The 14689-nt window shown below is 45.9% G+C and overlaps 1 protein-coding gene across 5 annotated transcripts in view; it reads left to right on the top strand.

Moving 5' to 3' along the window:
- The window catches only part of USP32 (ubiquitin specific peptidase 32), a 123369-nt gene that overhangs the window by 100562 nt on the left and 8118 nt on the right, over positions 1 to 14689 (top strand). For all 5 annotated transcript variants that reach the window (XM_081172842.1, XM_081172839.1, XM_081172843.1 and 2 more), the window contains exons 19-31: positions 585 to 659; positions 1540 to 1678; positions 2017 to 2122; positions 2468 to 2641; positions 4150 to 4324; positions 5856 to 6007; positions 6636 to 6750; positions 6833 to 7044; positions 7826 to 8010; positions 9113 to 9199; positions 10211 to 10331; positions 13289 to 13480; positions 14075 to 14369. In XM_081172842.1, the coding sequence (XP_081028968.1) occupies positions 585 to 659; positions 1540 to 1678; positions 2017 to 2122; positions 2468 to 2641; positions 4150 to 4324; positions 5856 to 6007; positions 6636 to 6750; positions 6833 to 7044; positions 7826 to 8010; positions 9113 to 9199; positions 10211 to 10331; positions 13289 to 13480; positions 14075 to 14369 (2028 nt within the window). The remainder of the gene's footprint in view (positions 1 to 584; positions 660 to 1539; positions 1679 to 2016; positions 2123 to 2467; positions 2642 to 4149; positions 4325 to 5855; positions 6008 to 6635; positions 6751 to 6832; positions 7045 to 7825; positions 8011 to 9112; positions 9200 to 10210; positions 10332 to 13288; positions 13481 to 14074; positions 14370 to 14689) is intronic.

Raw genomic sequence — 14689 nt, 5'->3', positions numbered from 1 at the left:
TCATTCTGTGCTAATGTGGGAGGGGGGCTGTTGGTTTGTTCTTGTTTTTTTGACATATTTTGTATTCTCATTTTGTAGTTTTATGTTGCAAACCGCTCTGTAATCTTCGGATGAAGGGCTGTGTACAAATTTTAATCAATCAAACGAACAAGCATTTACTTACTTTCGGTGGCACTGTAACCTTTCTAGAGAGCCAAATCCAGTGGACTATTATTGAAAACAGGGTTTGGTTAATAAACATTCTTCCACAATGGAAGTGTAAAGATTTCTCATGGCCGAATGAGGATCTGTTTGTCAGGTGCCTTTATAGCAGACATAGCTAAGCTGGTTCCTTCCAGCTGCGGCTACAATTCGCCTCATCCCTGAACATTGGCCGTGCTAGTCGTGGCCAATGGGACTTGGAGTCCAACAACATGTGATGGGTCTGCAAGTTGGCTACCCCTGCACAGCTCTTTTAAAGGAGAACCTTCAGAGAGGCTCCCAACTCTTGCTGTAAATGTTAGCAGCTGCCTATTACTGGATCGGCTGTATCATGAATTTGAGGGGAGCGTTTATCCCACTAAGCTTTGTTCTGTGTTTTTCAGTTCGAAACAAAGACATGAGCTGGCCAGAGGAGATGTCCTTTATAGCAAACAGCAGTAAAATAGACAGGCATAAGGGTAAGTGTGTGCTTCCCCCTGTCCAAAGAAACAAAAAATATCAGCAGCTGGTTGACACATGCATCGAAACGAGGTGATTGGAGCCCTGAGGTTATAGACTGGGCTGAATCGCCTCAGATGGTGATTCATATTTCTAGATGCTACCTTTTTTTTAAAGGAAAGGCAGCCTGCAGGTAGAAAGCTAGCAGATTTGGGAATTGTAGCCTAGACTGATACCTTCTGTGCCTTGTTCTTTTAAACTAAAAAATGCAGGAAGTTCAGAAGCGACACCCATCCCTGTCCAATATTGCAGGGCTTACAGCCCTTTTAGTAAAAAGAGGCTAGATACAAATAGCGGGAATCTGTTTCCGCACAACACAGTTTTGGACACAGCTGCTCTTCTTTTGCCTTTCTCCCCTAGAGTTTTTTTCTTTAAAAATATTACTGCATAGGCGTGTGCATGCGTAGCCTTAAATCACTTATATGCAGGCTAGTGTACCTTTCTTCCCAACATAAAAAGAGTTTGTAATTGATATCAGTTTGTCATCTGACTATAGAGCACATTCAGGTGACTGTGACCTATATGTCCCACCCAAAGTAGGAAAGTTGTTTAAAGTTTACGTGAACAAGAGAAAACAAGCGTGCTTCCAGTGTAAGCCAGGGGAGAAGGCATAAATACCAGACAGCCTTGGGTCCCATCAGGGCTGACTTGTGATGCCTACAGCCCACAAACAGAATACTTTCCAACTAATGGTCAGCCATTTTTATTTCCACAAAGCTCCCAACATAGCATCCCTCTGGAGCATTGTGGGGAATTTAAATCGTGTGTGTGTGTGTGTGTACACATTTACGTCAGGCAGCAAGGAGTAACATAATCTTTGCAACCCTTCATCTTTTCCAGTTCCAACGGAAAAGGGGGCTACTGGCTTGAGCAACCTGGGGAACACCTGCTTCATGAACTCCAGCATCCAGTGTGTCAGCAACACGCAGCCTCTCACCCAGTATTTCATCTCTGGCAGACATCTCTACGAGCTCAACAGGTAACTTCTGTATATCACACGGAAAAGTGGTGCCTTCCAGATGTTACATTACAAGTCCCATCATGCTGGTTGCTGGGGATGATGGGAATTGTAGTCCGGCAACATCTGTCGGGCTGCCACATTGGTCGCCCCCACTAGTCCCTCTCTTGCCATGCTGGAAGCTTACAGCAGTGCCTTAATAGTGTTACCCCTTCTGTTCGTCTGCTGTGGCACACGCCAGGATTCCGCCCTCTCATTTTGTGCAGTGTGTGGAGTGCCTCTCAGCCTGCTTTTCCTTTCTTCCTTTTTTTCAATGCAACAACTGGCTAATTGACTCAATACATCATTATGCGTTCCAGGACAAATCCAATAGGAATGAAGGGACATATGGCCAAATGCTACGGAGACTTGATTCAAGAGCTGTGGAGCGGGACACAAAAGAACATTGCTCCTTTAAAGTTACGGGTGAGAACTCACAAGTGTTGTCGTATATTCATCTGCAAACTAATTATAAGGTGGCGCTGCAGCCTGCACCATGAGAGGGTCCGTGGGGGCAAGCAACCTAGGCAAACCAACCCCTGCCTCCTCCCCAACATCACTGCTGCCACCAAGTGGCTGCCTTTATTTTTCTCCGGCTGCTTCCACTAATCAGCCTTTTAAGCTCCCGGGCTTTTAGCTGTTCCAGCCTAGTTTAAAGTGGTGCATGGCCCTTGCCTTTACCACTGATTGTATTGCTGAGAATCTGTGGATTAGTAGTCAGTAAGGGGCTGCAGTCAAGGCCAGTGACTTGTGTGCTTTGCTTTCTTTCAGTGGACAATAGCTAAATACGCTCCCAGATTTAATGGCTTCCAGCAGCAAGACTCTCAGGAGCTCTTGGCTTTTCTTCTGGATGGTCTCCATGAGGACCTGAACCGAGTGCACGATAAGCCGTACGTTGAACTGAAAGACAGTGACGGCCGGCCGGATTGGGAGGTGGCAGCGGAGGTGAGTGTGTGCTGGGCCTCTGCATGCTGTGCTTCCTTCTCTCCACCAATCCATGGCCTTTTCCTGTGCTGTTTTGAGAAATTGTAATTATTATTATTGTATTTATTTATCCCCTGCCTTTTCCCATGACAGGATTCAAGGCAGCTTACAGATAAAAATAAGAACCACTAAAAACATAGAAAAAGCAATAGTTAAAAAACAATCAAACATTGATAGAACTCATATATAAAATCTATAAAAACCATACACATAATTACAATAAAAACAGCATGGCAACAGCCCTTTCATTAAAAGCAGTCAGTTTCCTGTTTCAACGAGAAAGTCTTCACCTGCTGGCAGAAGGAAAGCAAGGAGGGAGCCAGTCTAGTTTCTCTAGGGAGTGAGTTCAAAGTCTGGGGGCAGTCACCCAAAAGGCCCTCTCTTACATCTCTGCCAAAGCATGCCTGTGAGGATGGTGGAACCGAGATGAGGGCCTCCCTCTGCCGTTGCTGCTGTGCTTCCCCTGGAGTGTTCCTTCAATGCATTAAGAAGAATTGAGGTGTTGGAATGGGCCACCAGGGCTAAATAGGACCAGCTGCCCTTGGTGTGGATCCTCAATCTACTTCAGCAGGCCCCCTTAATTGACTTGTGGAGGGATGTGAAGATGCGGCAGGGTGATGTGGGTTTGTGCGCGCGCACACGTGCTGAAACAAAGCAGTGAATACTCTCAGGTGTATTATTGCGTGGTGGGGCAGCTGGTGAGCAAAAGGAAAGCCCCTGGTAGATGGAGTCCTTTAATAGGTCTTAGCCACCAGCACAGGCTGCAGTGGGGTTGTTGTTGTTGTTTATGCAGTAAATAGTATAATGAGTTTTAGAGCTTGGGGGCCTCTTTCTCTGACATACAACTCCTTGGGGGGATTTTGCTCAAATTGGGCTTTTTCATGGGTGCCCTCCCTGCAGAGGAGGTGCTGTGGTTCATCTGAACTTCATACCTCCTTAGTCCTCCCTCAGGTGGTCGGCCAGTGGGCTGTACAGCTTCAATCTGCAGGGCAATTTCACATGATGAAATGCTGCTTTGTAACCAATATATATCTTTTTTTCTTTTTAAAACCCTGCTTTTAGAAAAATTGAACTTTCTCTCACACATCTCAATTTCTATGTGCAAGGATTTGTTCATTTATTGACCCAAGCAGCGTTCCTTCCATGCGCCTGTACCTGCAGACTGGAGTGATACACCCCACCGAGAGGCTGACACCAGTGTGAGGACTGCCTCACAGCTAGGCGGGCATGTTATAGCAAACCTGGGAGCACCAAAATCTCCCTTGTGTCGTATTTGCACCAAGAGCAGCGATGGGCAGCCCAGTGCCCTCCAGTGTCCATTGGCCCCAGCCAGCATTGGCCACAGGTTGGGGACAATCGAAGTTGGAGTCCACCCTTCAGGTTCCCACACCGCTGTGAAAGTATTGGGCATATATCTCCTTGTTCTACCAACTTCTCTGCACAGGTTTTATTTTCCCCTTTTGTTTCAGGCCTGGGAGAACCACCTGAGGAGGAACCGCTCAATAGTGGTGGACTTGTTCCATGGGCAGCTGAGGTCCCAAGTGAAGTGCAAGACCTGTGGGCACATCAGCGTCCGCTTTGACCCTTTCAATTTTTTATCTTTGCCCCTCCCGATGGACAGCTACATGCATGTTGAAATCATAGGTGGGTGAAGATTTTATGTACACTGTGCTTTATGGGCAGGTATGAGCCCCAGAGGGACTTACAACCTAAAATGCAGTGGTCTGACTGTTCATTGGGACCGATTCTCAATACCATGTTCCACCGCTGCTGAAAGAATTGCACTGGCTACAAGTTGTTGGTTCTGTTGTACTAAGTTCTATACTGCTTGGGACCCCAGATATCATCACTGCAATGGCTGGTTGAAAAAAAGATCCCTTTTGGGGGGGAAGCTCATTGGGCTGGATCCAGACTAAGACAATTTTGATTGTCTGCTTTTGAAATCAACTGGAGAAAGATAGCCATGGCTTGCTCCCTACTGAAATCAGTTGGACTTAAGTGCAGCTAATTTAGAATCCAAGCCCAAGAGTTGTAGTACTTGAACCTATGCGCTCGGAAGTAGTCACCATTAAGTTCACTCTACCTTCAATGTTGTGTTAAAGTTCCTTTGAAAATTAAAATGGGCATCTTCCCAGTCCAAATCCCAATTTTCCTACATTTTGATATTTCTAGCAGAAAACTACAATGTAAATGTTTAATACTTGAGTTTATATAAAACACATATATTGGGGGTGGGGGAAGAGAAAAAGTATTCCTAAAACTCAAAAGGGATGGGGACTGCCAAAAGCTGTGGAATGAATCACAGGTTAAACATAAAGAAAACAGATTATTCATATGTTAATCAACCTTTGCAAGCCTGACAATGCTGTCCTTCACATGTATACTCAATTAAGTTAAATGCAGCTTTCTTCCACATACGCGAGTATAGGATTACAGCCTGAGTTACATGATTTTATCACTTTAATCAGACAATATGTGTGTTTATAGATACATGTAGCGTTGCTTGTATTGTCATCCTGGGACTTTGAAACTGGCTAACAGAAACTAACGAATTTGTACAGGTTGGATTTTTTTTTTTAATGGTTTGAGTATCCGAAAAAGGAAATGTGCAGTACTGTTTTAGAAAAAGAAGAAAAATATGATCTGTTAGATACTCTGGTCTACTTTGAATCATACAGAACTCTCCCTATAGAGTCTTAGAAAGGAACCCTTCCAGGTATTCTTCTCGGTGACTTTCAGTCCTTGAACATGCACAGGGAACCGAGGTCAACAGAGCAAACTTCAAGCAGCTGGAGAAGCTGACCTTGAGTGGGTTGGGAGGACAGATCTTTAAAAATTCTGCTTCTCTGTGGATCTTTAATGCTTTCTACAAGGTTACATAAGTTTGAAGGCTTTTTGGTGCCTCCACCATCGCCCTGGATGAAATCTGGGTTTCTCAGGATACCCAAGAATCAGTGTGCAGCTGATGCACTGAGTATGCCCAGCCTTGGATATTAGTCAAAAGTTGCAATCTAATAATCAAGGAGCACTTACCTGGTTCTCTAGCAGAAATAGCACTTTTTTAAAAAAACTGAACAGCCAGTTAAACAGAACTGGGCTGGTTAAACTGGATTTTTTCAAACCTGTTGCCTTTCTTTCTCCCACTCACCCCCCTTTTTTTATTTTGCTCTCCCAGTAACTAAGCTAGATGGGACAACTCCCATTCGATACGGACTGAGGCTGAACATGGACGAGAAATACACTGGCCTGAAAAAGCATCTCAGCGAACTTTGTGCCATGAAGCCGGAGCAGATCCTCCTTGCGGAAGTGCACAGCTCCAACATAAAGGTCAGGATGCTTTTGCTGCTTGGGGCTTTAAAAAATGCACTTTTTAATTCCCCTCCCCACACAAGATGAAACCAGCCTAAGAACAGTGACTCGATCTTTCTTAAACCAGGGATTACTGTATTTTTCGCACCATAGGACACACCGGACAATAGGACGCACTTTGTTTTAGAGGGGGGAGAACAAGAAAAAAAAATTCTCCCCCTCTCTGCCCAGCGCCCCTTCAGTGAAGCGGCAGGAGGCGCTGCACAGAGAGGGGGAGAACTTTCCCCCTCTTGTTTTCCCGCTCTAAAACAAGGTGCCGTTTAAGGTGCGTTCAGGCGGCTACCTTGGAAGCCTGGAGAGCGAGAGGTGTCGGTGTGCACTGACCCCTCTCGCTCACCAGGCTTCAGGTTCCTTTCGACCTGCTCTTTGGGGCTGGCGGGGGGAAGCCACAACCCATTATTTAATTTATATGCCATTTAATGCCCAGTTGGCTTCTAAGAGATTTACAGGACATTAAGACCAACAGCAAACTTTGTTTAAAAAACAGAATAATTATGGTTAAGCAATCCCATTAAACGTGTGGGTTTTTTATTAGCCTCATTGGGGTTCTCTCTCTCCCTCTCTCTCTGTCTCTTGCTTTCGAAAGAACTTTCCTCAAGACAACCAGAAAGTCCGTCTCTCGGCAAGTGCATCCCTGTGTGCATTCGAGGTACCAATCCCTGGATCCCCCACGTCAGCTACTCCAAGCCCTGTGCAAACAGGTAAAATGTCCCTGCATGGATTTTATAAGTATAGTTGCAGTCAGTGGAAACCCGTAACCAACACCTTTGCCCTTGGGTTCAGAGTTCTGCAGTGTGCCGTCAGCCAATGGGATGATCAACGTGCTGATGAATGGCGATCTTCCCCGGCCAACCCTGATCCCGAATGGGATGCCAAACACAGTGGTGCCATGCAGGATGGAAAACGGCTTCTCCAATGGGATGGTGAACGGCCATGTGACCTCTCCCTCCGACAGCCCCTTCATAGGCTACATCATTGCTGTCCACAGGAAAATGGTTAGTGGGGAATGAATGCGGCTAAGACGCTTAACTGGTGTTCATGCATCTGCCGTTTTCCAATATGGTAGATGTCTGCAGAAGGTCACAGATTCAATCCCTGGGAACTCCAAAGGAGGGCTGGAAAAGACTTGTCTGAAACCTTAGAGAACTGTGACCCAGTGGTGTAGACCAGGGGTGGGCAAGCTTGTCAGATCTACTACAACTCCCAAGATCCCACCTCTCAGATCCAGCCACAAAAGGAATACAATTAGGGTCTGTTGTATCTACCTGGCTTTTTATTAGAATCCCAAGCTCTCTACAAACCAGAGCCAGGTGCAACAGACATACAATTAGAATTAAAGAACCACAGTGTCTCTGAGCACATTCTGATCTGGAATTTGCTTTCAGTACCTGAAATGAACTGAGCTCATGATCCTTCCACACACAAGTTCCCTCCTGGCTAGTGTGGCAAGCTCATTTAGGTGAGAAAAGTCATTTTGTTGTGCGTGCAATTGGCTTTGGTTGCCGTTGAGTGTGATGGTGGGGTTTTGGCGACGAGCGTGCAGACGATTGGCAGCGTAGACCCCTCCTCCCAAAAGCTCAACAACTGTGCAAAAAAAAAGCTCCACAGTTTTGAACAATTTCCCCCCAAAAAACATGGGGGCATGTTATACATGGAAAAATACAGTAGTTCCCTTCTATGATAGTGGCCCTTCTGAAAAGTGAAAAAATCATATCGTATTATTAAAATGAATCTTTTTCTTCTTCTTTTTTAAAACCCTTTTAATGATCAATGCAGATGAGGATGGACAAGTACTTCCTTTCATCTCAGAAGAACCGGCCGAGCCTCTTTGGAATGCCACTGATAGTTCCGTGCACCGTTCATACGCGGAAGAAAGACTTGTATGATGCGGTCTGGATCCAGGTGTCCCGGCTGGCAAGTCCCCTCCCTCCCCAAGAAGCCAGTAACCATGCACAGGACTGGTGAGTTAAATGCCAGGATGTCTCAAAGGAGGAGGGGGTGATCTAGCCACCAAAATGTCTCTGCGGGGCTCTTGACGTCTTAAGCCAGCAAGCCAGTCTTTGGTGCAGTGAAACATTGGGTCTTGGACTGGGAAAACCCAGACCCAAATCCTTGCTCAGTTCAAGTTTATTAATAAAGTCCACAGGCCTTCAGGTTCCAGATGTCAAAGAAAGCTGAAAAATATCAGGGAGCCTGCCAACTATATATTTTTCCTTCTTAAAAATATTGAACACTATTAAGATCAAATTGAAATGAGTGCCTCTTAACAATTCTGTGAAAAATCGCTTAAGAGTCTTTGTAGCTTGGAAATGCAAACTTTGTAACTGTTTCAATTTTGTGAGATTGTGTATCATCTGTTAGCCAGGAAGACCTTAAAACTCTGAAGATTGTGCCGGGAAGGGAGCACAAGGAATGGGTAGACCAGTCTGGTTCTTTTATTTCTAGAAATATTACACAGGAGTAGCACTTCTACTGGTTCCTAACTCTCTATCACATAAGCAGATGTAATTTTCATAAGGAATGCCATTAAATCCTCCTCCCAAAATTGCTGGGGGAAAGATTATTAAAATGAATTAGTTGTGACGGTTTTGCCTTATTTTGGGACAAGTGACAACCTCAGGTACTTGGCACAACCTCAGTCTGGTAGCTCAGTAACTTACTTTGGACCAGTCACACACTTTAGCCCAGTCCACCTCAGGATGGTTGAGAAGGAAAAAATGCAGGAGGTGGGGGAAGAGAGCTGTACAGTATTTCATCTTCAAATACTTTGGCATTGGAGTGGCTTAGAATCCAACCTGGTACCCTCCAGTGTTTCAGACTATAGCTCCCATTACCCCCCCGACCATTGACCCTGCTGGCAGGAGCTGGTGCCCAAAATATCTGGGGGGGTATGACAGGCTTAGAAGATAAAACTAGAATCATAGAATCATAGAGTTGGAAGAGACCACAAGGGCCATCGAGTCCAACCCCCTGCCAAGCAGGAAACTAGGGAAAGGCTATCATAAAAAACCCTTTTGCATGTAACAAATAATCATCTTTGTGTGTTCATTTATTTATTTAAAGTGATGACAGCATGGGATACCAATACCCTTTCACCCTACGAGTGGTCCAGAAGGACGGCAATTCGTGTGCTTGGTGCCCCTGGTACAGGTAAGCATAGGGTGGCCGCTTGGCAAGTAAAAAAAGTGGGTGCTTCATCAGGTCCAATTAGAAGTCTGTCGTTCTTTGGCTGAAGGGAGAGCCCCTCCCCTCCGTCAGCCTCACACTCTGCCTTCCCTTTACCCCCTTTGTTAGGGTGGCCCCTTGTATCTCTAAAAACGGGCAGATCTGTGAAGACCAACTTGGCCATGTTAATCACCTTCACAATATCTGTGTACTGAACTGCTGTGTTTACACCATGTCCCAAATCTGTTTGCATTGTGCTGGATTAGGAATTTGGAAAGTCAGATCACTGCCCCATCTAGCTCGGTATTGTCTGCTCTGGTGACAGCTTTCCAGGGCTTCAGGCTGCCTGGAGATGCCAGAACTTGAACATGGGACTTTATGCAATCAGAGCACACGATCTGACGCTGAGCCTAAAGTAAGATTCTAGTCCTCATGATGTTTGATTTACAGTGGTACCTCAGGTTACATATGCTTCAGGTTACAGACTCCGCTAACCCAGAAATAGTACCTCAGGTTAAGAACTTTGCTTCAGGATGAGAACAGAAATCGGGCTCCGGCGGCGCGGCGGCAGCAGGAGGCCCCATTAGCTGGTGGTGCTTCAGGTTAAGAACAGTTTCAGGTTAAGAACAGACCTCTGGAACAAATTAAGTACTTAACCTGAGGTACCACTGTAGGAGCTTAGAAAGCTGCCTTATACAGAACCAGAACTGTAGGTTCATGTACCTCAGAATTTACATTGGAAATGGCTTTCCAGAGTTTCAGATAAGGGTTTCTCCCTCCCCTGCCTGGAGATGCCAGGGATTGAAGCAGGGACCTTTTCCATGCCAGACAGGAGGCTCTGCCACTGATGAATCTTAACCTAAAGCAGCCCACACCCGTCCTGTCCAGATTAACTGCCCATCTTTTGCATTTTCAGCCCTTGTCAGCTTTAGGGAGAGTTTCCCACCCCCTCTTCTCTGCTCACTGCCTCCTCCTCCTTCCCCACCCCCAATCTAGGTTTTGCCATGGCTGTAAAATCGACTGCACTGAAGAGAGAGCTCACATGGGGAATGCCAACATCGCTGTTGACTGGGATCCCACGGCACTTCATCTCCGCTACCAGACGTCACAGGAACGGGTAAATATATATCTATAATTGCAAAATAACCCTAAGCAGATATATGTATATGTGTTCTTTCTGCCAATGCATGTGGCTGTCTTTTTAAATAAACAAGTGAGTTCTGGATGTTTTTGCTGCTGAAAGTGGAAATGCTGCTCTGCTCTAGCCCACGGAATTGTGTATTTAGTGCTTCCTTCCCCATACCAACCTGCTCAGATGCTTAGATCATCCTCTAAGGTCATCTCGGTGGTCAGGTAGCAGAGTTCTAGTATCTTATCCTTCTAGCTGGTTTAGTGCCCAGATGTGTTGTGTCTTTGTACACCCATTTGCTCGTTTTGCTGTGTGATTCTTTGCTTGTGTGTTTGTGTGCTGTTGTTCTTTTGGTGAGTTTTTCTTTTTGGGTTGCATACCCCACATTCCAAATCCCCACCAGGATAGCTAACAGCATCAAAAATGAGGTTATTTTCCCCCAGTGAGCACTAGCATTGCTGTTGCTGTTATTCATCTTCCTACGAAGCATCTCAAAGCCATTTCACAATACAATAAAGCAATTGCATCTGTAAAAAGCAGTGGCATGATTACACATTAAATAAGTTATGCAATACAAGAAATAAATGAAAACAACTTTCAAAAACTGAAGCAGCAATAAATGATAATGAAAGCACTGAAACACATAAACACAATAAAAGGAAAAAAATCCTACTTAAAATTCCATGCATTAAAAACAAACCACAAGGGTGGGAGGAAATTCAGTTTAAGATGCATTACTTGGGTATTCCTACTTTCCTTAGAAACGTAGGAAACTGCCTTGCACCAAATCAGACCACTGATCCACCTAACTCCAGTATTGCCAACAGTGGCTGGCAGCAACTCTCCAGTGTCCCAGGCAGGGCTCTTTCCTCAACCTGGAGGTGCCAAAACGTCTCCTGGCCCTGCTGACATGGGTCCTCTATAACAGGGCTGGGGAACCTGGACTCCATCTCCCATCCGCTCCAGCCAGCATAGCCAGTGATCAGGCATGATGGGAGCTGTGGTCCAGCAGCAGCTGAAAGGCCACAAGTTCCTTATGAGTGCTTTGTGAAGTCTTGACTGGTTTGGCAGGGCTGTGGCTCAGTGGTGGACCACATAATGTGCAGGCAGGCTCAGTCCCTGCCATCTCCAGGTAGGTCTGGGAGAGACCCCCATCAGAAACACTGGAGAACTGCTGCCAGTCAGTACTGGCAATATTGAGCTAGTGGGGCCAGTGATCTTCGCACAAGGCAGCTTCCTCCAGAGGTTCTCTTACAGCAGTGTCTGTTTTATTAGATCAATTTGGTGCTCCTGCTTTTGCATTTGTCTGACAGCATGGAGCTTCTGCAGCCTCCTTGGCCGGGAGCCACTCTCATTGTCTGGGATTTTTTATTTTTTTTTTATTTTTAAATTAGCCAGAAGGCTTTATTGGCTGTCACGTTGCATGAGGCCACCGCTTCTGCATCTGCAATGGGCTGAAATTGCTTCTGAAGGTTCTTTCGTCTCACTGCTTGCTCAGAGATTTCTGGAGTGGGTGGAGGGATGGCTGAATAACTTGGGGCTCAGAATCGCAGCAGACTGAAAACGGAAAGGAGAGAGCAGCAAATTGGAGTCTGCATGGCCCAAGGGCCCGGGCACTTCGGCAGACAGGGCTTGACTCGGGTTCAAATCTCCATGGTCACACTGAATTCGCTTGGATATCCTTAGGCTAGTGGGTCTTGGGAGCCACCAGTCTACAGAAACAAGTTGATCACATTATCAAAACTTCTAGTTGGTATCACTTCAGTTAGCAATGGGGATTCACCAGCTTGAACATGTGCTTTGTTTTTTTCCATTCTAGGGGAAACCATAACTCCCCATGCTTAGAAAATTAAGACTGGGGGAAGTGAGTCAAATGTCCTTCACCCTGACACCTGTGTTTCTGTGGTTAGGGACCCCTTGTTCTTCCAATATGAAAGGAGCATTGCTTCACCTGCAGTCTGAAATGTCATGTGGTCAAGGAGTTTTATTTCATTTTATTTCTGACATTTATGAACCAGCCTTCACCCAGAGGTCCCAAAGTGGGGAACAGAAAAACATTAAAATCAAATGATCTTTAAAGCTAAGAATTGATAAAATTCACTTGGTAGCACTTCTGCCTACAGTGCACTTCACCCCTCCCCAAAGAAAGTGTGTTACTGCTTGGGAAGCTGCTCTGTACTGGGCCAGACCATTAATCCAAGTATTTTGGTATTGTCTACACTGACTGGCAGCAGCTCCCCAGGATTAATGACAGGATTTCACTGCCCTGCCTAGAGATGCTGGGCATTGAACTTGGTACCTCCTGCGAGCCATACATTCACTTTGCCACTGAGCTACTGTCCCCGTCTATAGGTTCTCCTTCCGAAAATGAAGGTGGTGCTTCTGTGTCATGAGGTTCTCCTTCCACAAAACTCACTCCATCTTTTTATTATTATTATTAATTTTAAAAAGGCTAATTCAGGCTGTGAAGCAAAGTGGTGTACATTGTTAAGAGATCTTTCTCTGGAAGGAGACAAGGAATCTAATCTAGGGTCAGAGGAGATGACTTCATCAGCACCTCACAGCAACCGGGAACAACGCTGAACTTGCCCTTTTCCTGAATCTTCTTGAACTTATTTAAAAAACAAGAAAAAACGAAAAACTAAGTGAAGAATTTGTAAAAACCTAATAAAATCTGATATTGCAAGTTCACGTTATTTTAAGTAGTTTGTAAGTTTTCATGGCACTTTGTAAGTAATTGTCTCTTTCTCACATATTTGATAAATGGTGTAAAATTATTTTTGAACAACTGTGTGAATATTTGTTGCCAACGTGCTGTACGAGTTGCACTATCTTTATTAACAGCACAGGTTGGATTTTTCTAGCAGGGTTAGAGGAGATGGCATGTTTTTAAGTAGGAGCAAGCCATCAGAGTTCCTCAAGTGTTTGCCTTCCCCCCCATTCAGATGGCCGAAGAGCACAGGAGCGTGGAGCAAAGCCGGCGCGCTCAGGCTGAGCCAATCAACCTGGACAGTTGTCTCCGGGCTTTCACCAGCGAGGAGGAACTAGGCGAAGATGAGATGTACTACTGTTCCAAGTGCAAAACACACTGCTTGGCCACCAAGAAGCTGGACCTGTGGAGGCTTCCCCCTATCCTGGTATGATTCAAGGCTCTCCTTTTCCTTTCCATTTTTACAGCCAGGCTGTACACAGCTTCTTACAGTTCTTTGTTTTTAATTGACCCTATGAAGCGGCCTTCTCATGGGTCAGGCCACTTGAGTTCCATCTTTATTTTATGTGGTGTTTAGTTCCTACTTCTGGATGATTACTGTCTCCCAGAGCTGACACTGAAGGCTGGTTCATTAGCACAAATGGGGCAGCGTCCCACCAACCTCATTCTGCCCTCAGCCAGCCCCAACTTCCCTGCCTTCTTACTCACATCCCTTCTGGCGCTGCCTGTCAGTTTCCTCCTCCTCAGTCCCACGTTGTCCTTGTAGAACTTGGCATGGAGGAGAATGGGGGCAAGACTAGAGCTAATTGGCTTTGCCTGCCATTGGCTCTGGCCCCACATGCTGTAGGTCTTCCTGTCTTCTGCCTTGCCAGCTCTAATGAAACCAATTGCCGCCGGAGGTGACTCATGTTAAGAGAGCGGCGAGAAGGCCTGCCGTGAGGCCTGCAAACTAAAAAAAAACCAAGACATGCTAATAGTTGAAGCGTTGACCTGATCCTGCCTCCCACATCTCTTGTTCTAGATAATCCACTTGAAGCGTTTCCAGTTTGTCAATGGCCGCTGGATAAAATCCCAAAAGATCGTCAAGTTTCCCCGAGAGAGCTTCAACCCGAGTGCCTTCCTGGTGCCAAGAGATCCAAGTTGCTGGCTGCAGAAGCCGCTGACTCCCCAGGTTGACGATCCCTCTGAGACCCAGATTCCGCAAGACGAGTGTCTGAGGATGGAGGTGCAGAGCGTCCCAGTGGCCGGGGAGGGCGATGTGCTAACCAGGAGCCCCTCTTCCCTCAACACTTCTGGCGTCTTAAATAATATCAAAGGTAGGAGAGAGGAGGGATCTCTGCATTGGGCTGGATGAAGTAAAATGAAGGACTGGTTAATACTGCCATAGATGTGTCCAACCAGCCTCTGCTGGGGGCAGGTGATTCTGCTCCATCTCCACATGCCACTGTGTTTGACTACTTCAGGACCCCACAAAATTACCTGCCCTCAGAATTGGCTGTTATTTTCCTGCATGAGTCACTGCACTGGGCTTGCCAATCCAATCTGCCTTTGGTGGGAGCAGATAATCCTGCCGCATCTCTGTACTGAGTGAAATTAGGTCATTTCCATCACTCCTGAAGTAGACATATGCTGCAGA

Source organism: Podarcis bocagei (genome assembly GCF_964188305.1).
Source record: "Podarcis bocagei genome assembly, chromosome: 15".
NCBI classification, from domain to species: domain Eukaryota; kingdom Metazoa; phylum Chordata; class Lepidosauria; order Squamata; family Lacertidae; genus Podarcis; species Podarcis bocagei.
This window is presented reverse-complemented; position numbering and strand designations above follow the sequence as displayed.